The sequence below is a fragment of the Apis cerana genome, linkage group LG3 (assembly GCF_029169275.1).
Source record: "Apis cerana isolate GH-2021 linkage group LG3, AcerK_1.0, whole genome shotgun sequence".
In the NCBI taxonomy this organism is placed as follows: Eukaryota; Metazoa; Arthropoda; class Insecta; order Hymenoptera; family Apidae; genus Apis; species Apis cerana.
The window spans coordinates 1,855,730-1,883,129 of NC_083854.1; the positions used below are offsets into that span (position 1 = coordinate 1,855,730).

Below are 27,400 nucleotides of genomic sequence, written 5' to 3' on the forward strand. Positions count from 1 at the left end.
ATATTTAAACGTGACAATTTATTAACCACGTCAAATTCTATTTACTAATTTTGATAAATTTAATAAATTTTGATAATACTGACACAAATTCCTGATTCAAATTAGGAAACAAATTAACCATTTCTGAATTATCTTTTCTAATAAATAAAAATTCTCGATTACTTTACTTCTTAACTCTCTATTCATTTTTCAATTTTTCACAAATATCCGTTATCAAATAAGATCATCGATCGGCGGAAAACAACCGATCCGTCCGTTAATTGACAACGAGAATCAATTCGGCAATCGAGTAGATCGTTGGAGCGTGGACGAAATCGAAGGAAGATTGATAGAAAAAAACGGGGAAAGGGTTGTGCAGGACACGGATTGTCGTATCGACGAAACAACGACGGCCTATCGCGAACGCGACCGTGCATGCGAGCCAGCCAGCCATGAATACGCGAGCGGTTCGTTGCATAAATATCGTTTGGTTCATCTACAAGGCGCGTCCATCCCTCGCATGCTGGTAAACGCATTGATTTATCGCTCCATGGTTAACTACGCGAACACCACTCGACCGCCTCTCAACCTCGTAAATCCGCTCTCCCCCGTGTTTTCCTCGGATTTTACACATTGTACCGTGTTGCTCGTGGTAGAGTTGTTAGAGCCGTGTTCTTCTTTTCGCTTTTTTTCAAAGATTTCAAGAGGATATTTTTTAAATATTTATCGGATGAAATAATGAATGGATTATATCGATAGATCGTATTTATAAAAGTGGATAATAGATTTTTAATTAGGATATTTTTGAAAGGTTGAGATTTATTTGTTAGATTATGAACAATTTAAAGTTACGGAGGATTTTCCCTCAATTTCCGTCTTACTTAAATTTCAATTGATATTTTCGTATATTGTTAAGATTTTGTATTTATTTTAACCTTTAAAATTTTTTTAATCCTTTAAATATATATATATATATATATATGGTATATGGATCTTCATAGCTATAAAATAGTCAATCATGGGTGTTATTTTTGTTTGTCATAGAAAGGGCAAAACGCCACATCAACCAGCCATCTAAATATAAGCATGGGTCAAATGAGCATTGGTCACCTCGTTTATGATCTGAGCTATTCGCTATTTTTGAAATATCTGAGAATTTATTAGGCAATAAAATATTCTCAATTATTGTGCATTAAATATAAATTGTATTTATCACATCATAAACTTTGTGTAAATTAACAATTATTTATTAGAAGACGTTTTTAATTGTTTGCACTCAAAATCGTTTTATAATTAATAATTTTATATTATAGATTTTAATTATTATTCGACATTTTAATAATAAAAAATTTTTGATACTTGAAACTAAAAAACGACAAAATTTACAAATTTTTCTTTCTTCGAGTTCATATATTGAGAAAAATCTTAATTTTTAATCTATAAAAGATTCGAATTTTTTATTATTTTTCATATATTATTGTTCATCAAATTTTTCAATTATACTTTATTCGAAAACGATGGATAGTTTGAATTTTTTTATTCCTGTCTAATTTTTTATTGGAAAAATCTGAAAAAATTCCGGAATTTTTATCGAACACTATAAAGAAATTTTCTTTAGAGAATCAAGTTGTTTACGGTTAAATTTCTCTTACTCGAAAACTTCGATAAGGCGAAACCTTCGTAAGATTTTTAGTTGTTCCCTTGGGATTCATGTTAGCGAAGCTCAACTGTACTTACAAGACGCGTTCAAAAAGTTTCGAAACTTTTGTCATAAATTGTTTATTTCAAGACATAACGGAATAGTACGATGAATTTCCTTTAAAACGAAGTCTTTCTCCAAGTATATATTGCTGGAAGCTTCCAATTTATGAATACAAATTCATTTCACAATTGCTTTCATTTTCGTATTTTTTAATTTGATAATCCAGAATTTGCTTATTGGAATTATTGATTCAAATATTTTTAATAATTTTTTTTGATAATTAATTCTTTCTTTTCTCCTATTTAAAACGTGTAATAAAAGATATATTTCGAGAGAAAATAATCGTTAATTAAAAAAAGTATTGAAAGTGATTCCAAAATCGATTTGTTAAAATGCATTTGGGAAAAAATGCTTTCAATTTGTGAATCTATTTTAAAGAAGAATTCTGTATATTCTGTTATGAAATAAATAATTTATGATTAAAAGTTTTTTTTTGAACGTTCGTATTACATTTTTAAAAGATTCAAAAGTATTTTGATCCGTGAATTTGATATGGGATATTTTCGAAATGATTGGAATCTAAAGAATTTTCTAAAATGAAATAATCTTTTAATCGGCTTACTAAATAAATATTTTAAAAATTATGTAAATGACGTTAAATTTATCATCACAAATTCTTTTGGATTTATCCCATATAAAATTTTTTAACCAGCTAAAAATAATTATAATTTTATTTATCGAAGAAAAAAAATATTCTTCTTCTACATTTTATTTTTCTATTTTTTCTTTTTTCTATCAAATCAATCGATGCAAATTTATGGGAAAAAATGACAAGAACATCGCGTGCAATATATTGTTGTTTTCCAGAGAGACGAGAATTTATTTATCACAGAATTTTGTTTGATTGTTCTCACGAGCACGGTTTTATTGAGTCCAACAAAGTTTACGACGTTCTAGGATTTCGTTCGTCGTAAAGTAAATTGAATCGATAAAGAATGAAGAATGGTTAAAGTTTGTATCACAGTAAACATTAAATTGGTGGAAAATATATCATTTTTTATCCTGATAAGAAAAATGATTAAACTCGTTATTAATACACATTATTATTTATAAGAAATTATATCATATTTTCTCAGAATAATATTGTTAACAAAATATTTCGCTCTTGTTCAATCAAGGAATTTGAAAATCAATGTATATGTAAAAATTAATATGGAATTATAACGTAAAACGTTAAAATAAAAAAAAATTTCAATTGTTCGTATTTGTTCATATTACATAAATTTAAGAAAGATATAAATGTATATGATATAAAGCATTCTTCAAAGAAATATTCTCTATATTCTTGAAATAATTACTGTGAATGTATATGTTATTAAATGATTTATCAAATTTAGTTATCAAATTTCGAATTGCAGGATAATATTATACAAATATGAATAATAAGATTATTAATATATGTATAAATTTTTGAAAAACGTTCAAAATAGAAAACATTTATTGTTAAAATTTATATAACTTTACAATATGAAATTCAAATGATTTATGGATACATTAGAGTAAATTGATTTATTTCTACATTTATATATCTATAAAATCGATGTTATTTTTCAACTCAATATTTCTTGGTAAATTTATTCTACAAAAAAGAAGTTGGAATATGAGATATTTTTTTTTATTTTTTAAAATTATTTTCCCTTGAAAAAGGAATAATAATTTAAACAAATAACTTTTAGAATCTTTTAAAAACTCGAAATAAATATTGCAATCTGTTTTTCTTTTTCTAAAATTTTTTTAAGACAAAAAAAATTCAAGTAAAATTATGTATAATAAATTTTCACGTATAACAAGCAACTTTTAAAAAAAATATTAAAATGCTAATGAATATAATTTTTAATTTTAGTAACACAATCATAATTTACTTTATGTATTTCTAACAATTACTTATGTAAATTTTATTCTGCACAATTGCAACAGATTTGTAATAAGCATTACAAGCATTACATATTTTCAAATTTCCAATTATAAAATAAATCGACGAAAATAGAAAAATTATTAATAAATATATATACAACATATTATATTAATACATATAACACATATAAACCATTAATAATCTGATATTATGATACCTATACATTACATACAAATTTATTATTAATTAATCAAGATTATTGTATTCTTTGTCTCTAAAAGATTCAATTACTATTAAATATTAATTTCACTACTTTGCACAGATCCCCCCAATCTCGGATAGTTCCCCTTTTCAAAGAAGTCGATCTCGTGTTTTCGAAGAGACAAACGGAGGTGGGTGATGTCGAGCAATCGAACAGAAAGAGAAACGTGACGGCTGCCAATTTGACGGGTCGTCCGATTCCCAAAATCCTCCGGTGAGAACTGTTCGACGTGATCTAAGTACGTGATGCACGTGAATATACGTAATGCGCTATGTACTTACGTGAGTCTTTTCTTCGTCGAATGGCGGAGTAAAGGGGCGCGGATTCGAGAGCAAGGGGTGTGAGAGGTCACTGGGAAGACATCACGCTGCATCGAGCAATTCTGGTTCTATTATCGCCAAGTTGAAATAGGTCGATTCTCGTCAATGCTTTTCCTTTTTTTTCTCGGATTCGAGAACAAATCTTGGTAATTTGTACGGCTATTAGGGAATAAGACTTATATATATGATACAAAAGTTATTAAATGAAATTTAGAAAATTTCTGTTTTAAATTTCTGTTTAAAGTTTAAGAAAATTTTTAGATGGAATTCTTTTTTCTTTTAACTTTATATTACATTTAAGTTGAAAAAATATGTATGTTTTTTCAATAATTATTCGTAAAAATATATTATTTATTATACAAATAATATTTTATATATATAATGGATTTTAATTTTTCATTCTTGAAATGCTCTCTTTTGTGAATGATGATCTTTTGTAATATAGGAAGCATCGAATTATGTATTTTGAGTTGTGAAATATGTATTAATTATATGTATTTAGATCTATAATCTATCGATAAAGTTTACAATAATTTTTATAATTAGTTAATTATTTATTAATGTGGTAATAAACAAATTAATCTATTTTTTCTTTTTATCTAATATTAATATAATATTATTATAATTTTTTTATTATATCATTAATTTGCTTCTCGCCAAAATTATAAATTCTTTGCTCATTATCATTGTTTTTCTTCTCTAGAATTATGTAAAACAAAAAATAATAATATCAAAAAATATTGTAACATTTACATAAAAAAATGAATGAATTATTATTTATTTAATAAAAATGTTTTAACAACGTTATAAGAAAATCATTTATTTAACTATATTAAAAATGATAAATAATTAGTTATTATTGTATTATTTATAAATGATTGAAATTAGTATTGGATAAAGTAAAACAGAAATAGAATAAGACGACACAAATATAATATTCATTTGTACTCATTTTACTAACTTCCTTATCGTTTTTCTGAAAAATGATAATTTTTTATCTATTTTTTTATTATCTTTTTTTAAAGACATTTTTATAACTCTTACAAGAATTTTTTTAATTTCAAAACGCATTCAAAAATTTTTGAATCACCCTTCTTCCATCAAATAATCATCCACGAGAAAAATTCTTACATCTTAGTAAATTCTTCTTAGATTCTAAAGTATTTAAAAATGATATCTTTCCTTAAATAGATTAAACGGAACAGAAGTTGAAAATTGTTCGCATAGAAGTACATCTATCATATCCTGGTACTATTTTTAAATTACTTTTTCTCGCAAGAAAACATTACTGCAATGAAGTTGTCTCAATGTCGAGAAAAAACGTTGGGCAATCAGAGTTCGAACGAGATTAAACTCGACCTGGAATACGAAGAAAACAAAAAATGGTTGAGGTATTTATTTTCGACCAATTAGCGGGGATTTCTCGACTGTGGCATCTACTGCCTAGCAAGTTGCATAACTCGTCGGGAAACGACGAGACGAGACGAAGAAACGATCGCAGAAAAAACGCGAGGCTGACTCGGCGAAAGGGGTGGAGACCGAGACGAAGACGACACCCGTTTTCCGTGTGAGACGATTTTCGCCAACCAAAGAGATCCAAGAGATTTCGATTTTCGAGTGCAATCTCTCGATTGGGATAAAAACGAATCAGAAAATGTTTGTGAATTGTTAGCTCGTGAATATGCACGTTTTCCTAAAATCAGGGATACATGGGTATTTTCGAGCAGGCAGTAGAAAAATGCGTTGATAAATGTTTTGTGAATTCTTCATGCGTTTTCCTAAAATCAGAGATATATGAGTATTTTTGAGTTCAAATAATGTTTGTAAACTGTTTTCTTGTGAATATGTGACTTTAGATTCCTAAGATCTTAAGAAATACATAGATATTTTTAAATTGTAATTCGTTTATGAATATGCGCCTTTACGTCCCTAAAATCAGAAATAAAAGAATATTTTTGAATTACAGACAATGTTTCTGAACTGCTTGCTTGTGAATACAAGCCTTTAGGTCTCCAAAATCAAAGATAAACAAGTATTTTTGAGTTTAGAATAAACTCAAAAATTTGTTAGTAAATGTTTGTGAACTATTTGCTTATGAACATGTGATTTTCATATCTTTAAAATCAGAGATAAATGAGTATTTTTGAATTCAAACAATGTTTTTGGATTGTTTGCTTGTGAATACGAATCTTTAGATCCCTAAGATCAGAAATACATGGGTGTTTTCGAGTTTAGACACTGTTTATGAACTATTTGCTCGTGAATACGCGCCTTTAAGTCCCTAAGCTCAAGGATACACGAGTATTTTCGAATTTAGACAATGTTTGTAAACTGTTTATTTGTGAATACGCGCTTTAAGATCAAACATACACGAATGTTTTATATATTTTGTAAGCAGATGTGAACGTTTTGAGAAATTTTCAAATTATCTTAAAATTATTGTTGAAATAACAAATATTTTATAAGATATTTCATATAAAAATATCGTATTGTATCATGAAAATTATTATCATATTAAACTTATATAAAATTAAAGAAATAATAAAAATGCTAATAAAAATAATTTAATGTAAATATTTCTATTATATCAGATTATGTCTAAAAATTTATCAAATTTATGTCTAAAAATGATTATCGCAATTTTTCCATAATATTCTATAGAAATTGTCTTTTCAAAACAAAAATAAAAATTAATTATATAAATTTCATGAAACTTTCAATCAATTATATAGTGATCATATAACATTGATGTATTCCAGTTAATATACTACGAAAAAATTACAAAATTCAAAATAATAAATGATATCCTTAATACACATTTCAAACTTATTAATCAACAAATTGACCATTTAATAAAATTTTCGTTCACACGTTGCTCGTGAATTTTCGTCAATAGAAAATTCGTTAATAAATGTCATTTCTGAATCATTCATTTTAAAAATTATACCGTATTTCTCGAAGATTAATGGATATTTGATAAATTAACGCATTCAAGTGTGGAAAAATACATTACATCATATGAATTTTTTCTCCATTAACCAATGACATAGGTATATTATTATTAGAAATTCATATTATTTTTTTATTTCCTTCCTATCTTGATAATGCAAATCGTTTTGTCTGAATTATTCATTTAGATATGTTATTAAATAATTTAATAATACGATAATATCGTTAAAATATTTTTCTTAAAATTATTATTGAATATATTATATATTAATGAATATATTATATTATTAATGATTAATAATATTCATTGAATTTATTATATTTAAAATATTGTTTAATAAGATATTGATAAGATGAATAGAAATGATTACAATAGACAAGTTTTTCAATGAAGTCTATTTATTTTGATTGTAATCTTTTGATTATAATTATTCAACAAAACTTATTTGTTATCGCAATTTTTTTATTATGATTAACATTTTCATATACTTTAATGATTTTATTTAATACCAATATTTTATTATTGATATATCAATTACTAATAAAATATTTATTATCATATCGATAATTGTCACAAGCGATGAATTGTAGCATAAAATTATTATAGCAAAATTTAAAAAATGTATGATTTATGAACTTTAACTTTAACTTTTAACTTTTTGAATTTATTAACTTTAAGATATGAAAATATAAATAGCGATGATGAAAATATAGATTTCAAATATAATTCAAGAAATATATTTAAGTTAAATTTTTCAAACAATATTATAAAAATTATAGTATATAGTTTATCTATATTATATGATAGATAATTTTCTTACATTACAATTTATGTTTATGTTCATTTAATTTTGTAATAATTTTTTTTTATGTTTTTGAAATAAATATATTATCGATATTAATTGCATGTTTTTAAATGCAAACACAACAACAATTTTACTTATAATATGACTCATATGATGACTCAAGCAGCTATATGATAAAAACGATTTTCTATAGCCGATGAACTAAATGAGTCATGGCACTTTTTTAAATAAAACCATGTTAAATATGTTTATATCACATTGACATTACTTATAATTACGTAAATAATTCTGTTATTATAGATTTTATTAAAACTGAAATATTTCTAGCCTTTTATAGATACAAAGAATACTTAACAAATTATGAAATATAGTAGGATATCAACATTTTTTTTTACATATATAAAATTTGATCTAATCTAAAAAATATAAAAGTACGTTAACAACAAATAAATAAATACTGAAATCGAGCAGGGCATTTTATTTCTTGGGTTTATTCATAAACAAAACAGATGAAAATTAATTTTTATATAAAAATTTTATATAATGAATTTAAATATATTCACAAGGATAAATTTAATAGATTCTGTCAATATTTTTGAACCAATAGAAGTACAAATCTTTAAGCATCTTAACATACAAAGAAATGGACTAGTTTCGTAATAAACATAATCTAAAAACAAATTTATTATAATTTAATATTATAAATTTTTCAGATTAATTCGTTATTTGCTATGATACATTACTTTCGAAGAATTATGTGGATTTTCGTTCGTGAAAAACGAGATTGCAGATCTCAAATCTTTTCGACATTGCGTTATTTTCTCCTTGATTACACGATTATTATATATTAGAGAAAAAATCTTTTGGAAGAAGCATAAAAAAATTTGCTCGTTCAACATCATACGATACTACATATATTTACGATATATTTACGATAATGCTTTGACTATTATTCGAATCTATGAATGTTCAAATTTAAGTTCATTTAATCGAAATTTAATTAAATCTATTATTCAAATATATTCAATACTTACTTAATTTAGAATCCGGTATAATTATACAGAATGTTAATACAAACACAAAAGTAATAATTTACAATTTGTTCGAGATTTCGATATCATTCCTTTTTTTTAATATTCATACAAATTAAAACTATATATTTTACGATATAAAATATTTGATTAAAACTTTTTTTTTTAGACTATTTTGAGATAATACATAAAAAAATTGTAAAGTGTTAGAAAATATTGAGAGAAATTTAAATTCGAGCACTCGATATTGGACAAATGTAAACATTTCAAGATACACACTTTCAATAAATATACAAACGTGACTCGTTTCAAATCTCATTTCAGATAAGAGAAATTCGAATAATACTCTTTTTGCATAATCGATATTCGTATATAAATTCTACTGTACATCGTAAACATTCTAAATACGCAGCCTCGAGCGGAAACGATCCGGGTGGCCAGTCGAAATTCTACACAGAGCGTGACGTGCGAATTTGCGTCTCACGTCTGCCACTGACTGCCAATTATCATTTCCGTGGAAAATACGCTCTACCGAATTACCCCATGCTGTTCTTCTATCCAGTTGAAGTTTATGCGCCATTTCCGCCGACCGATCGAGCTTTTCTCGACATCCGGTCGACGAACTTTCGAATTCCTTGGCGCGTTTCCCTTCATTAGATGCGCTTAAGTATTTCTACGCAACCGACTCGGTTGGTAATTATCGACGGAGCTCGAGGTGAGATGTTTCGCGGAGGACCGATCGAGATTAATTACACAGATGAGATCTGCGCGGTCAAATGAAATTTCGATAACGAACCGTCGCGTCACGACTAGAGAGGGTCTTTGCCCGATCAAGATAATTCAACCCTCTCGAGTTAACTTAACCGCTTGATTTGTGGCCGAGATGCAATTTGAGAAGATTCAAAATTTTTCGTTTTAATGAAATATGGGAAATAATATTTATGATTCGAAATAGGAGAGAAATTTGAGTAAGAAAATAATTGGAAAATAATTCGTTTTTTGTTGGGCAAAACGAATTTGAAAATCAGTTATTCTTAATTGAATATAATTGACAAGAGGTTATGTACAGTGTGCTCGATTTATCTCGAATTCTTGAAGAGATGTATTATTATATAATTTGATTGTACCAATCGATGTAGTATCTCTATTTGTGTCAAAAAATTATTAATTATTATAAATAGCAAAATATCATTTCGCGTGTATCTTTATTATATGTTACATAATAAATTTCAAGTTACAATGTTGTACCAATTAGTACAATACAAATTATATGATTTTATTTAAAAAATTGATTTTTATATGCATATCTTTACACATCAACCTATAAAAAAATTATAATTTTAAAAATTAAAATTTTTATCTGAAATTCATTTTATCATTTTTCGGACACATTAATCAATATATTATTATCTTATAAAAAATTAAATTATCAATCGTTATTTCATATTTTTGTTACAATTTTTAATAAAATTTATTATATTATTATTTTACATTAGCTTATATTATTCATACATATACACACTCTCTTTATACAACTACCTACCATATGAACAAAAACACTCGTTTCCATAAAAAATTATTTTCTTTCAAAAATATATCTTTCCCAACTCTGCGAACGCGATAATCACACAGAAGAACCAATGCTAGTTCAAAGTCGGCCATCGAGGAGGAGAATCTTCGTGCACGCGAACATCGATAAAGAAAATCCGACGAGATTTACCCGATCGAGATTCCCAACCGTCAGACGAGGGGACACGAAAGCAATTACCGTCGTTTCGCGAGGATCAACACCAACCGAAATTTAATTCGGATCTATCACCGGTCTCTCCAGAGGCTTTGGATGGAAAAGTCGGCCTGCTTCGAAAGCCGGAACTCGTTTTTTTTTGCTCGTGCCTATTATTTTCCGATAGATACCCGGCGATGCGGCGTAATTACGCAAATGAATTCAAACGGTAGCGGATCCGACACGATTCAAACTGGAAAGAATCAACCGACGAATGATTCCGCGGCTCGGTGCAATTACTTGGCCGGATAAGAGGAAATGGGGATACGAGGGCAGAGAATACGAGCGGGTTTCCGTCGGAAAGCGGAGCACCGCCCTCTGGGAAATACGTCTTGCATCACTGCCAGCGAGGAAATTTAATATCCGAATCGACGTTCGCGCCGGTTGACGCGAGCCTGTCTCTTTTCACTCGAGGCTATCCGCTTTGTCGTTCCTTTCTTACGCCTTTATTTTAGTTATATTCTATTGTATGTGTATTTACCGTAGAATATATATATATAAAACATTGAAAATTCTCTTCGATTCTTGAAAACAAACAGGAAAATGTCGGTTGAGGTTTATTTAAGAACTCTGCACGGAATAAAATTTAAAGTTTGAAGAAAGTTTTGAAGAATTGCCAGTAGACGATATCTTTTGTGATGGAAAAAAGATTTGTTTATAAGTAAGTTACCTTATTATAATAAATTAAACCTTCAGATTTCTTTCTATATCATTATTATTAACTTTCTTACTTTATTTTAAAGTAAAAGTTTCAAATATTCTTCGAAAAATCTTCGAAACGTTGAGGCACAAATAAAATTTAAAGAAAAATTCTCTCCTATTTTGATAAATCGACGGATCGAAATTTCGTGGCAAGTTATCTTTTTGCCCTCGCGAAAGAAATAATGTCTCGCACCACAGAGCGACCTTACTCGACGGAGCAAATTACTTTTCCCAATGAGAAAGATATCGCTTCCGGCACTTGGCTACGCTACAACGGAACAACAGTCGCCGCGATTAAGGCGTCGTTAACCGCGCTAACACGGTATATTTGATTTTGCTTCTCTTTGTATCTCTTGGCAAAACGAGGAAAATAAAGTTTTCCGCGATAATTTAAAACTACGAGTTTCAGCCGCTGGAGGAGATTGTTTGCAATTCGTATTCGCGAGAGTTTGAGAGGTTTCTTGATAAGGCTAATCGCTCGGTTAACCCTTTCGTTACCGTGGACAAAATATCCGTGACACTTTAGATGTCTATGGCTCCCAATGGTAATTTACGGTGTCCAAAGAGATATTTGTTAGAGAATTATTATTATTTTAATATAGATTGCTTTAATTTATTAATGATTTAAAAGTAACACTTATTTTTTTATAAGTGAGAGAGAAAGAGAGAGCTATTATATTATTATTATTATTGGCAAACTTGGTAAATATATGTAAATATATGTAAATATAATAAAAATATGCATTCTTCTAGGAAAGATTGAATTAAATATTAAGTTTAAATTATACTTTGAAATACGTATTCTTAATACTATGAATGTTATTATAGATTCAGAAATTAAGATTTCTGATATTTTTTATTATATCCCTTTATATAATTTTATCCAAGTTTTTAAAATATATGTAAATCCTAGATTAAACGATAAGACCATTAATGGATTTTCTTTATCTCATTAAATTTATCTTATATAAAGGCGGATTAAAGAATAATCGCAGATTATTCTTAACTTTTTACGAAGAGAGAATTAAAAAAAAAAAAAAAAAGTTGGAAAACAATCCTATAAATTATTATTCATTAAACGGGTAATAATTAAAATATTCCAATGAAAAATCGAGATTAAAGATTTGTTAGAAATTTTGTCGTTGATGTTAAATAAAAAGTACGCCGTACTTTTGGCAAATTGATTTTTCTTATTTTTATTTTACTTTTATTTAAGAAACCAATTCGAACCAATGATTTAAAAACGTCGAAGATGATTCAACGTTCCTTTCAATTGGAAAACGCGCTTTTTCGTCAGATGAACGTTGGATAAACGATAGATGGACGTTTTTCGCTACTGTCGACACGCCAAACCAGTTCACTCCTTCGGATCGTATTTCATGCTATCGATCGGCTTACCCTATGCACCCTCGTATATATCGCTGGTTGCAAGAATGTTCATCGAAACGATATCGACGAGAATGTATCTCTCTTATTAATAATAGTCTTTGAGCGTTGTTTCACAACGGTTAATTTTTAATTTTTGCAGATTTCGTTGTATTTAATTCAATTTAATTTTGTTTCTTACTGTGCAATAGAAAAGATATCTCATATTATTACACGTAATGTTATAATTATATTAATGTAATTATTACGTAATAATAATAATTATATGTGTATTATATGTAATAATATTGTTACATGTAATAATGTAAGATAGAATAGAATTATGAGACGGAGAATAAAATAATATTTACCTATACATAATAGTGAGATTTGATAATGATGATTAAAATTTAAGGAAAATGAATATTACGTCAGCTTTTTATAACAAATTTTTTATTATATTAAAATACAGAATTTTTACGTGTATATTTAAACGAATTTTATCACGATTTATTTTGTGATTTTCAAAAAGAAAAAAAGATAATAGTTTCAAAAAATTAATGGAGATTTAAAGCATATTTTTGATATTTGATATAATAATCAAATAAATTATAATGATTCATTCAAATACCATGAACAAACTAAAAAAAAAAAAAAATAATTCGAAGTTATGAATCCAATAGTTATATTTATGGATATTGTGATTATAAAATATTTCTTTCGATTTGTAATCCTCAATTAAAAAAAATCACAAAATCGAAAATGAAATTCTTTTTCTAAATTTTTGAATACCTGTATACTTCAATATGTTATGTATGCACATTTGCATAGTTGAAGTGGCAAGACGATGGCCGAAATTTGTGGTTTACTCGTGCACTTCTATTTGCCGCTACTGGAACGCATAATCCGCAAGAATGCGAATGCGAGACGAATGCGGCAGAATGGAAAGCCACGTGAAATCGCGTTAACTAATCCAAACGTGGCCCCCACGTCGCAAAGTTACACTCGATTAACCCTTCCGCCATGGCAACTTGAACTTTGTCTCGACCAAGTTTCTTGTTGGCGTGGAAATCTCTTTATGTGCATCTTCTTTGCATATAGAGAGGTTTATTTGTTATATTTATGGTTGGAAGAAAATCCTTTAATGTAACAGAAGACAACAGAAGAAATAAAAACATGAGGCTATGCAAAGTACGAAAATAAAGCAAAATAGAGATATTGTATAAAAATTAAAAATATTTTTAAATATGTACGTACGTTTCTTTTTTTTTTCTAAATAATAAAATTAAAAGATGGATGAAAATCTTTCAATTTCAAAAAAAAAATGAAAACATAAAAATAAAAGTTAGAAAAGAGGACGAGGATTCACGAGTTTTTTCTTTTTTTTTTTTTAATTACAGATCTCGCTCGCTTCGGATTCAGTCGCTCAACGTCGACCTTTCACAATGGCCGCTCGTTTATGGTAAGTTTTAAGCAGCAGAAGAAGGGAAGAAGGAATATCTTTCCTGATTTAGATTTGTAATTCGCGAGACACCGTTTCGAATCATTTTCTTGGACGAGACACGGACCTTAAATCATACCTATCCACGCAGGATTTCCGACATTCGCGTCTTCGCCTCCCTTAAATCCTTCTTATCCGATGAATTATGCCGGCGTTAAAACCGTCTAACGAATTTCGTTGAACAAGCGCGTGCGCGTACGCGTTGGAGATGATCCAACGTGGTAGCGAGCGAAGGAATGCCGTCTGCGACATGGCGACGAGGAAAAAAAAAAGAGGAAGAAGAAGGTTAACGGAAGGAAAGCGAAGAAACGTGTGGTGGTCGTTAAATCTTTCGGATACCGCGGCATCGATGAGCCAGTGTTTCCCAACCAACCCTTTTATTCTAATGAGTTAATTTTTGTTGCAAGCATGAAAGATATCTTATGGAAATTTTAGTAAATACGAAGATATTTATCAATGTATTTATAAGGAATTAGGATTCATAGGATTCATTATATTTTAGATCAATTAGGATAATTAAAAATAGTTATTGTATTTTAAATGTATTTGTACGTTAATGTTTAGATATTTTTTATGTTATGTAACTATGAAAATAAGTTTGTATAGTTTAATATATCTGTTAATTAATAAGAAGATGGAAGTCTGTGTGTTTGTTTTAAATTTTCAATTTTTTTTATTATAATTTTTCTTTTTATTATAAGAAATGAGAGAATTTTGTTAATTATTTAATATTTAATAATAGTTATTGTATTTTAAATGTATTTGTATGTTAATGTTAGATATTTTTTATGTTAGGTAACAATGGAAGTAAATTTGTATAGTTTAATATATCTGTTAATTAATAAAAAAATGGAAGTCTGTGTGTTTGTTTTCAATTTTCAATTTTTTTTTGTTATAATTTTTCTTGAAATATAGTTTTTCCTTGAAAATTTGTACCAGAAATATCTTAAAAATTAGATAGACTAAATTATGAATCCTGGAACAGTTGTCATAAGATTTTTTTCATTTTTATAGATTTTCTTTTTTCTTTATAAACGAAAAAAAATATTACTAGGTCAAAAGTAATATCTTTTTCCTACGAATTTTTATTATTTTTTCAATAATCAATATTTTAAAATGATAATTTTACTTGTATAATTTAATATAAAATTTTTCGTTTAACATGAAAGAGCGCTTTCCGATATTGTAAATATTGAAATATGGAAATTTTTCAAAAGCAATTATTTAAAAAAACAAAATTAAATTTTATCCTGAAATTTTAAATGTTTTTAAAAAATTATTAAGTAAAACAGATTTTTTTATGTATTTTGCTAATTTCGAGTACAAATTATTACAAATAAGTTGAAATTGATGCTAATTAAAATATAATGAAAAATGCTAGTTCAAATTAATATGAATTGTAAAATGATACAGCATCGTATTTGCGAATCTTGCAAAATTTAATGCATGGTTATAAAGATACTATAAAGATTTGAAAAAGAAAATATATAATATAAAGTATATAATATATAATATAAAGTTCAAAAATATTTGAAAAGATAAAAATCTTAAATTTCTAGATAAAAAGATAAAAAAAATTCTAAAAAAATCTACAACTTTGCTATTTCTGTAAATAAAAGAAATTTTATTATTTATTCCATTCTCGTTTTCATAAAAATGATTCACAATTTTATTTTATTAAATATCGAAATGTATTGTTTACATATTATTGATAACAAATTTTATCTTGATATTCAATTTTTCATAAAATGAAAGAAAAAAAATTATATTTTATTGAATTTAATAAAGTTCTATGAGAAAGAAAATAAAAAAAAAAATGTTTCTCTTTCGCCTATTTAATACAATTTTTATAATATATTTCAATATACATATAATCAAATTACAAAAATACTCCTTTCCATTTTTTACAAAACCAATTCATATATAAAAATAATATTTGCACCAAATTTTTATCAATTCTAAATCTCCTATTTCACTGTAAATGATACAACAAATATTCGTTCGTTAAATCGACAAAAACGACTTTTTCCATCCCTGAACCAACACGTGGCGCCAACTTCCGTGTAATCGCGTAATTAGCAGCAGGTGTCGAGTGAAAGATTCGAGCGCGAGATCGTTCGCGAGCGGAGAAACGAACGAAAAGAGAGAAGGTGGTTGCACGACACTGACATGGGCAAAAGTCGGGAAGGGGGGAGGAGGGGGAGATGTGACAGCAGCCGAATTGGCGACCGTCGTTGCAGTTGGCATCCGTGTCTGTGTCGCTCTCTATAAATAATTGGGGGAATCCCGTGGCGGCAGAAGAAATTACCGCGAGGTGAACGCGGCACGATGTCGTCGAAATATTCGCGCGACTTCTTCTTCCCCTTCGCCACCGCCTTCTTCTAATTTTGGCCGCGGCCGACGAAAACTCTTCGACCGGCGCGCTCCCGTCTCCTTTTTCTTTCACGGCCGAGAACGTCTGCCCGACTTTGCTCCAATTTCTATTTTCGACCGAGACGCCGAAACTTTCGGCGATAGATACCGTTTCGCGATCCTCTTCACCGAAAATCGAGACGTCGGGGTCGTTGTCGCGGTCGGATATCGAGGCGAGCCGTTCGCCTCGAAAAAGATTAGAGTTGAGAGCGACGCTGGTGGAAATAAAGTATTGAGGGAGAGAGGCATCCTCGAGGAGGATTCGACGAGAATGTTAGGAGTCGAGTTAGTGATTCTGATCTAGTAATAATCATACCGATCGATACATGGGTTATTTTGTTTGAAATAATTTTGATGGGTTTGTTGTAAAGGGGAAACTATATTCTTTTTTTATTTATGATTTAAATAAGTTTCTTTATTTTAAATAAATTATTTTGACATAATATAATATAATGATTTCTGAATTTACACATTCTTATTTTCAGATAAAATATTAAATTTTAGAAAACCTTTATTTTTATTTTCTATTTTTTCTTATGTATATTTGAAGTAATTAAAAATTTGATAAATAAATGATTTGAAAATAATTTATTTTAAGAATTTATATGTAGAAATTTTTTCTTGAGATTTTTTATTTTTTATTTTGAAATAATTGGTTTTTTTTTATTATTTTTGTTTTCAATATATCCAATCTTGCTTGAATTGCAAACAAATTTTTTAATTTTACAATTTTTATTCGTTAGATAATATATATATTTCGGAATAATTTAAACTATTCACTTATATTAGATAAATTGATTTGATAAAATTGGAGAATTTTAATTAGTTTGTAAAGTAATTGTGATATAAAATAAATCTTAATGTATTAGAAATTCTGTAATTATTAATTATTTTTATCTTAATTATAACGTAATATTTTCTTTTTATTTTCACTTATTACTGTAATTTAATTTAATAAATATTTTGACTTTTTTAAAATTTAAATTGTATTACGACTCACTTGCTCTCTGACTGTACTGTTATTTTCTTTGATTTTTAATTATTATATAATTTTATTAACTAATAACTTTATTATTGTTTGTCATAAAGCAAAAAAATCTTAATTCAATAATATTAGATAAATATACGAGATATATATAATAAATATATATATCATATATAAAAATTTTTATTGTAATTCTAATATCCTTTAAACTACCATATTCCAAAATTCAAAATTATCTTCATCCTCTCTCTCTACCACACAAATTTATAATAAAAATTTTCAAATAAATATCTAATCTAATTTAAGAATAAATTTAGGAATCTTAACAAAAATCAACCGTATAAAAAAAATAATAAAAATTATCACTTTCGACAATTAGAATCGCTAGTTACCATACGGTAGCAGTTATAATCGACCTATACTACTGTTTGAACTATCTTGGCGAGTGACGTCGGCCACTTCTCCTTCCCTTATCCCCTACTTATCCCCAACCAGACAAAACCAACACAAATCCAAACATCAATTTTCGCAAATAACCAGAATAAATCTGCCACGATTCAACTTCTCTCCAACCGTTTCTTTATCGTCCCGTGTTTTCTAGCCCGTCTAAACGAGCCATCGATCATGGGGGATCACTGTAGACACCTCGAGGGGAGAGAGCGTCACGTTTCCCCTTTGACATCCCACGATTAGCGGTTATCTCGGCTAATCGGTGTTCTGGGGTCTCTGTCGCAGACGAATCCAGCGCGCATAAGAAGCGAGCAAAGCGGCGGGGCGGCGGCGGCGTCGTCCGGAAGCGAGGAGCAGAGAAGAAGCGGCGTGGTGCCGGCGCCGGTCTCGACACCGGTCCCGGTGCACGTGCCTCTTGGACCGAGCAGAAAACAGGGGCAAGAGGCCACGTTTCCTTTCGGCCAGGTACGCTCCCACTACGATCCAAAGTGGCTAAGAGCGTAAGTCCTCATCGAGTGCACCAGGAGTGCTCGAGCGGAGGGGAGGTGCAGGTACAGGTGCAGCAGGAGAGACGAGCACCGAGGCGCATGCCTTACCTGGGGCCTGATATGACAACCCGGCTATCCGCCATGTTTTACACGGTCGAAGTCGGGGACACCAGATTCACCATTCTCAAGCGGTATCAGAATTTGAAGCCGATCGGTTCCGGTGCACAGGGAATCGTTTGGTGAGTATCTAAGTATCGGTGAGTCGGGAGTATCGGTTGTTGGGGTTAGTTCGATTTCTTTTTTGGCCGATTTTACTTCGTTACGGCCAAGATTAGTAGAGGTTAGACATTGGTGAAAAGTCAGGCAATTCTAATATTTTAATGAACCGATGTAATCATTGATAATTTGGAATATGGAACTTTATGTTTAGCAAATTAATTATTTGTTGATAATTTTTTAATAACAATATACTTTTACTTTCTTGATTTTTAATTATAATTATAGAGTTACAAAAGTTCAAAATTTAAGTTGTCCTAATAAGCTAAAATCTTTATTTATTTAGTTCGATAATATTCGTTTTTATTTAGAGATTATTAGATAAATCTAATTGGCATCTAACTGATATCTGTCCGTGTCCACGTCTTTTTATTAACATTTCTTAGATCAACAAGTATACCAATTACAAGTCTTGTCTTGTCAAGATGTTAAAATCCTGTCTAAGTGAAGTGAAAGTCCTGCTGCCCATTCCAATTTGGGTCACTAGATATTACTCTTACACGCGTTTAATTATCGGTAATTAATTTCAATATCCATTATTACAGATCCAAATATGCATTATGACGTCTCTGTAGCATTCACTACTTAATCCTGAGAAAGATAAGATATTTTATTGCTATTGAGCAGAAAGTACTTGAAGGCTTCATAAATAATAATTGAATATTCTCTGTTGGTAATAAAGTATACATTGAAAGTAAGTTAAATATTTGAGATTTTAAAAATATTTTCGTATTATAAACTTTAGAATGAAATGAATTTATTTTGAAGTATTAAAATTTGTTTTGAACGTTTCTTTGTAGATTCTTCTACGTCAATCCTTTTATAAGATTTTGACGTAGATGTAGAATTGTCGAAATTAATTGATTCAAAAGTTATATATTTATAAAGTTTCACATTTTGGTTTTTTATGTAATTGAAGAATAAAAGCGTCAAATTAATTAATTAAAGATCTATGTCAACGATATGCAAAATCGTATTTATATATTGTATATTCTCTTTCTCACATCAGATTGCAATATTTAGTTAAAATTAAATTAGATTTTAATTCTCGGATATTTTATAATATCGTGCCAGTATGATTCCAATTTGAAATTTAAATTTTAACACGATTTAAGCAAAATGAAATTTGAATTTAGCACTGATGTTTCGAATTGAGATTGAAAATTATTATCCTCAAAAATATAACCTCAACTTATCGTATTTCACAAAATACAATCTTGAAATATCTTATTTTAAAGATACCTTTGGAATATCTAAACATTGAATCTTTGACGATTGTATTGCAATTATCTTTCACAATAATGGACAAAAAGTAAACTCATTTTGACAGATATCAATCCTTCCAATTTTACTGTATTTACGTAATCAAAGCGCAGAATTATAATTCGCTTCGTAACAGTAAAAAACAATCGAGATTATGACCAATAATAAATACACGTATATTTACTTAGACGTGTTTAATTTCAGCGCGGCGTACGATACGGTGACAGCGCAGAATGTCGCGATCAAGAAACTCTCGAGACCTTTTCAAAACGTTACGCACGCGAAGAGGGCCTACAGGGAATTCAAGCTGATGAAGCTGGTCAATCACAAAAACGTAAGTTCTTTTTCCTCCGTCGCAATAAATCTTGCGATTCGAAGATTATTTTTTGCCGGCAGATAATCGGTTTGTTGAACGCGTTCACGCCACAACGGTCCTTGGACGAATTTCAAGACGTTTACTTGGTGATGGAACTTATGGACGCGAATCTATGCCAGGTAATCCAGATGGATCTGGATCACGAACGTATGTCTTATCTGCTTTATCAAATGCTATGCGGCATCAAACACTTACACTCGGCCGGTATCATTCACAGGGTGAGTGATTTCGTATTTCCGGCAACGTTAAATCGTATGTGTTATTAACTCGGTGCTTCTTGTTCATTACTGGCGAGTTAGGATTTAAAGCCGAGCAATATAGTGGTAAAGGCCGACTGTACATTGAAGATTCTCGATTTTGGCCTGGCCAGAACTGCCGGTACCACTTTCATGATGACGCCATACGTTGTGACACGATATTATAGGGCGCCAGAGGTGAGAATAAGGAAAAATAAATTAAATGTAGGATAATGGATAAGAATATCCAATGACGTAAATTTCTGGAATTTGAATTTCGAGACAAATCGGTTATGTTTTGACAGGATCGGGCGAAATCTCGATAATTTTATATGGTTTGATTAGGATATATGATTCGATTAGGATATATAAACATAAATGGACAAAAATAATCGAATGTGAAATTTAATTGTATATATATATATTTTTTTTTCATTTCGTCTTAATTCGTTAACTATATAATTTTATTTTAGAAATGAATATCTGTGTGCGCAATTAAAATTAAAAAATAGTATATTTGTCAAACAGAAAGTAAATGCATTTACTGTAAAATTAAATTAAAATAAATTAAATATCTCTTAGCTTTCAGTAAAATTTTAATTTAAATAGCAAAAGATATTTTTTTTTTCGTATAACGAAATATTCATCATAACGAAAGAAATAGCCACTTTTTCGTGTCAAGTATACTCCTCGAATACAACAGTGAAAAAGTTAGATCCCAAGTTCTTAAACCGATCTCGTCCGATTTTTACCGAGCTGACCCGAATATTCTGAGTAAAATTTTAATTTAAATAGCAAAAGGTAATTTTATTTCGCAACGAAATTCATCATAACACAAGAAATTGCCACTTTTTCGTGTCAAGTATACTTCTCGAGCAGAATAGTGAAAAACTTGGATCTCAAGTTCTTAAACCGATCTCGTCCGATTTTTACCGAGTTGACCCGAATATTCTGACTAATAGAAGTTTTCGCCCGATTTCATCCGAATTTTCCCGACTTGTCCCGAGCCTAGAATCTCGAAAATTCGCACATTTTTTAATAGAGAGTCACGCGTTAATTATTCATTTACTCCTTACGTACCATGATTCGGACGATATGTCGGCTCGCAGGTGATCCTCGGGATGGGATACAAGGAGAACGTGGACATTTGGTCGGTCGGGTGCATAATGGGCGAAATGATTCGGGGTGGTGTCCTCTTTCCCGGAACGGATCACATCGACCAATGGAACAAGATAATCGGTAGGTCGCCGTGATCGCTTCCCTCCATGTACTACACCCAGGAACGTGCGTGCTTTAACACGCGCGGCTGGACGTTGTTGCAGAGCAACTAGGAACGCCGGCGCAGGAATTCATGCAGCGGCTCCAGCCTACGGTCAGGAATTACGTGGAGAACAGGCCACGGTATCCGGGATATCCGTTCGACAGGTTATTCCCGGACGTTCTGTTTCCATCGGATTCGTCGGAACACAACAGGTTGAAAGGTAAGCCTTGCAGAGAAAAAGTTATCTTAGATTATTAGATTAAATATGTAATAAGAGATAAAAAAATATTTGCATAAAACTATTTCTTCGATAGTTAGATCTTATTAATTTGAAATATAAGTTGCTATACAAAATTTTTTCAACGTATGAAATATGTTAAATTATGTAGTTTTTTCGTGAAAAGTATATATAAATATTCAATGAAATTTTTTATACCCTTTTATATTACTTTCATTGATTAATAAAATTCAAATCTCTCCAACAACATCTAAAAATATCTAAAAACATCTAAAAAATTAAATTGATTTTATTTTATATAGTACATAATAATTTATAACATGTAAATCTTCTTTTAATAAATTCATATTTAAATTTATATTTAAAAATTATATAATTTTTAATTATTTCATGATTATTTCATTTAATAGATGTATCGTTCAATTAATTACGGAGATTGATATTTTACTTTAATAAAACTATTTTAAGCTATTTTAACGATCAATCTAAATATATATATTTTATTCGAAATATATAGATCCAGCATTGGAATCGCTACCTTTTTACTACGCTGCTTCTCTTCCATGCGTTTTTTGCATTTCCTTTTGTGTTCCAGCTAGTCAAGCCAGGGATCTATTGTCGCGCATGCTCGTAATCGACCCCGAACGACGCATCTCTGTCGATGATGCTTTACTACATAATTATATAAACGTGTGGTACGACGAGGGCGAAGTCAATGCCGTAAGTGTCACCGATTCGTCGTTAATCCCGTTAACCATGCTCGCTTCACTCATATCTCCCTCTCCATCTTCCATTTTATCCATCAACGTTTCGGGAGTGGAATGAAGAGATGGTGGTGGGAGAGAGAAGAAGAGTATCGACCGATTTGAGTCGCGTTCCATCGAATATGTAGTCATTCCTTGGTAAAGGATGGGAAAGAAGAAGACGATGATTGTTAGGTAGTATCGCGTTTGTTACAGCCTGCACCAGGTCCGTACGATCATAGTGTCGATGAGAGGGAGCATACGGTGGACCAGTGGAAAGAGCTGATTTACCAGGAAGTGATGGAATACGAGACGAGCCATAATCCCACGACAGTAGCTCAAACGTCCGAGAGCGGCGAATCCCGGTAGACACGCAAGAACTACTTGCTACCTTTTTGCGTCAACGACGCATCTAGACTGTCCGATCTGTTATACGTACATATATATACACACACGCAACACGTATCCCTCCCGTATACACACAGGCATGCATACAGAACACACACAAACCATATTTCAATATAAGCGTGTGTATATCTATGTATGTACGTATATATATACATATATACATACACATATATGTAGTATATATATATTTCGTGAAAATATAAAGATGGGAAATAACGATTAGAAATCGTTTACGTCCATGGGAATGATGTACGTTAAACGAAGCGCCGTTTTCGTTCGATGAGGCCAGGAACAAAACAGGCGAGACGAAATGAATAAAATTGGAAGTGAAGAGAAACAAGAAAGAAATGTGTGTGTGGTGTGAGAGAGAGAAAGAGAGCGAGAGAATGAGAATGAGAGAGAGAGAATGAGAATGAGAGAGAGATCCAAAGTGAGCGAACGATAGTGTACGAAATAAAAAAGGAAAAACGTAATGACAGAGATAAAATAAAAGAAAAAAGATAATCGACGAGAGAGAAAGGATACGGGGTAAAAAAAGAGGAAAGAGAGGGAGGGAGAGAAGGGAGAGAGAGAAAGAGAGAGAGAGAGAGCTGTTACTTGAGAGGCATAACGAGCGCGCGTTTGCGAAAACGAATTCAAGATAAAAATCAATATCTGCAACCAAAGCATCGACACGATTCGGAGGTCTGCCAATCTGAACGCGTTTATTCGACAAACGGCAACGCGCAATATGTTCGTCATTCTGTTTCTGCTCAGTCTTCTCGCTCTACGTTTCAGACGTATCTGTTCCCAACGAATATTCTCTGTTAGCGTGAGTTTAATAAAGAAACTTGCAACAACACGTTTGTCAATCGATTCCAAAGGAGCAGTTTGTTTTTTTAAACCGACCATAAATAATTCGCCGTCTTCGTTCGCGTCTCATCTCGATTATACCACGAGCCGAACCGAACGCCGATTCTTCACACCTTCGCCTTCTTTTCGTTTGCTTTTTTTATTCTATACTTTCTCTACTATGCTTATTTTTCTTTATTCCCTTTCCTTCGATCAAATATCATTCGATCTTAATCCTAATCACTCTATTAATCCTTATGTCAATGTCAACAATTTTTGACATCTTTTAATTTCAATAATTTTTAATAATAAAATTTTAAATTTTAAATTTTAAATATAAATAACAATGTATCGAGCAACGATAATCTAGCTCAATTTAAAAATTTTTCAAAGAAGAATATTTGATATTCTATCATAAGTAAAAAAGTATATAGATACTTATTGATATTGACATATAGATTGAACGAACATAGAAAACCGGTTGAAACAAGCAATTGCCAATAAACTGCCGAAAAAAACTTATCTCGGTTCGCGATCGTGTCGTCTCTTTATTACTGCCACCATGTTGAACGAGTCACTCTTTTCTCCATGCATACACGATCGATTCATCGATTCGTTGCGTTTGTTCTAATACGAACACACGATAAAAAACGAAAATGAATCGGGACGCATTACCTTTCCTCGAGAATAACTTCTTTGTTGTCGCGTATTATGGCGAGATGATTGATGACGATACACGACGCGCGACATAAATTGCGAGTGGAACACGTGAGAAGTGTACTGCTGTACTGCTTGAAGTAAGTACATGTTCGAAAAACGATAGGATCGATTGGTGGGGAATTGTCGGTAAGTAAGATATCGTCGATCATAACGAACGCAATTTTCTACGTAATTCCAAAAGCGTCCAAAGAGTACAGGGTGTCATTAAATACAAGAGCTCGAGCATTCCCTTTTCCAAGTCCGAATTTCAATTTGCCGTGATTTACGCGTTTAATCGTTGAACAAAAACATTGTGTATTTTTATAATGCGATTCGAAATGCGTGCTTTTCTCTCATCGTTTTCGCGCGCTCGTACGCCAGCCGATATTTTATAATGCCAATATTTTGTAAGATGGAAAATCCGAGAAGGAATGCGAAAAGAAAGCGCAGGATATCCACCGATATATTTAAGAGATAAGTCGTAAGAGAAATGATTATCAAACACGATGCCACAGTCGAATTTTTAGAAAACTGAAAGTGCAATGTCGCGGCGATTGACTTTCGAATATCACGATGACGTTATTCGCGGTTATACTTGTCGATTGTATTTAACTAATTAGTTCCTTAGGTAAAAACTCGTTTTCCTTGTGCAATCGTGCGATATTGTTATGCTATTGCATGACGATTAATGCCGACGCCGTAACTAGAATATACATATATGATATATAATATATAAATCTTTCTATATATTATATTATATTACATTATATTATATTGTATTACATTATATTGTATTACATTATATTATATTATATTACATTAAATTGTATTACATTATATTACATTATATTATATTGTATTACATTATATTACATTATATTGTATTACATTATATTATATTATATTACATTATATTGTATTACATTATATTGTATTACATTATATTACATTATACTACATTATATTGTATTACATTCTATTATATTACATTACATTACATTACATTCTATTATATTTCATTACATTACATTACATTACATTATATTACATTATATTATATTACATTACATTACATTACATTACATTACATTACATTACATTATATTACATTATATTACATTATATTACATTATATTATATTATATTATATTATATTATATTATATTATATTATATTATATTATATTATATTATATTATATTATATTATATTATATTATATTATATTATATTATATATTATATTATATTATATATTATATTATATTATATTATATTATATATTATATTATATTATATTATATTATATTATATTATAATTATTATTATTATTATTATATATTATATATTATATATTATATATTATATATTATATTGTATTGTATTATATTGTATTGTATTATATTGTATTATATCATATATTATATTATATTTCATTATATTATATTACATTATATTACATTACATTATATTACATTACATTACATTATATTACATTACATTATATTATATTATATTGTATTATATTATATTACATTATATTATATCATATTATATTACATTATATCATATTACATTATATTACATTATATTATATTATATTATATTATATTATACATTGTATTGTATTTTATTGTATTTGATTGTATTGTATTTTATTGTACTGTATTGTACTGTATTGTACTGTATTGTACAGTATTGTATTGAATTGAATTGTACTGTACTGTAATGTACTGTACTGTACTGTACTATACTATACTATATTGTACTGTACTGTACTGTACTATACTGTACTGTACTGTATTGTATTGTATTGTATTGTATTGTATTGTATTGTATTGTATTGTATTGTATTGTATTGTATTGTATTGTATTGAATTGTATTGTATTTTATTGTATTGTATTGTATACACGAGAAGCATTATTCCGTAATTTTACTTTCGATGAAAAAACGGCAATAATTGGCAAAGATAGAGTTTTGATGATAATTGTCCGTACGCGTGCAAGAAGAATAACCACGAATGATGTTCTATATCGTTCGTGTTTGGCGTTCTCTCGTCTTTTACTTATCGTTGGAGAAACAGCATGACAATGATGTTGACATCATATCGCAAATGTGCTGACAGGAGGCGACCGCTGCATTTGTTTCTCAACAAAAAAGGCTCCAGCGACATTACATATTTCCGGTTATGCTTTAGAAAAGAAACCATGAGTGTTGTCTGTTACACAATGAACGTACTAATTTTAGAGTTTAAGCTCGAATAAGCGAAATGCGCATTATTCCAAAGTGATACATTTTGTGGCAATATATGTACCCGTAATCGAAATACGGGACTGAAATATTTTTATTTTTGACAATGATTAGGACCATGACAGTGACAATGACGATAATGACGACGATGCCAGAAATAAGGACTACGAT

At 29.7% G+C, this 27,400-nt stretch overlaps 1 protein-coding gene across 13 annotated transcripts in view; it reads left to right on the plus strand.

The window, feature by feature from the left end:
- The window catches only part of LOC107997013 (stress-activated protein kinase JNK), a 141,160-nt gene extending 117,241 nt beyond the window's left edge, over positions 1–23,919 (plus strand). For 6 of the 13 annotated variants that reach the window (XM_062073346.1, XM_062073344.1, XM_062073343.1 and 3 more), the window contains 9 exons: positions 14,215–14,276; positions 18,314–18,889; positions 20,394–20,523; positions 20,586–20,783; positions 20,865–20,999; positions 21,911–22,040; positions 22,124–22,282; positions 22,896–23,020; positions 23,260–23,919. In XM_062073346.1, coding sequence (XP_061929330.1) covers positions 18,750–18,889; positions 20,394–20,523; positions 20,586–20,783; positions 20,865–20,999; positions 21,911–22,040; positions 22,124–22,282; positions 22,896–23,020; positions 23,260–23,412 — 1,170 coding nt within the window. In that variant the 5' untranslated portion in view covers positions 14,215–14,276; positions 18,314–18,749 and the 3' untranslated portion in view covers positions 23,413–23,919. Of the gene's footprint in view, positions 1–14,214; positions 14,277–18,313; positions 18,890–19,471; positions 19,621–20,393; positions 20,524–20,585; positions 20,784–20,864; positions 21,000–21,910; positions 22,041–22,123; positions 22,283–22,895 lie in introns of those variants that run through there. The other 7 variants (XM_062073341.1, XM_062073349.1, XM_062073347.1 and 4 more) reach the window with 5 other exon arrangements.
- Positions 23,920–27,400: the final 3,481 nt, after the last annotated feature.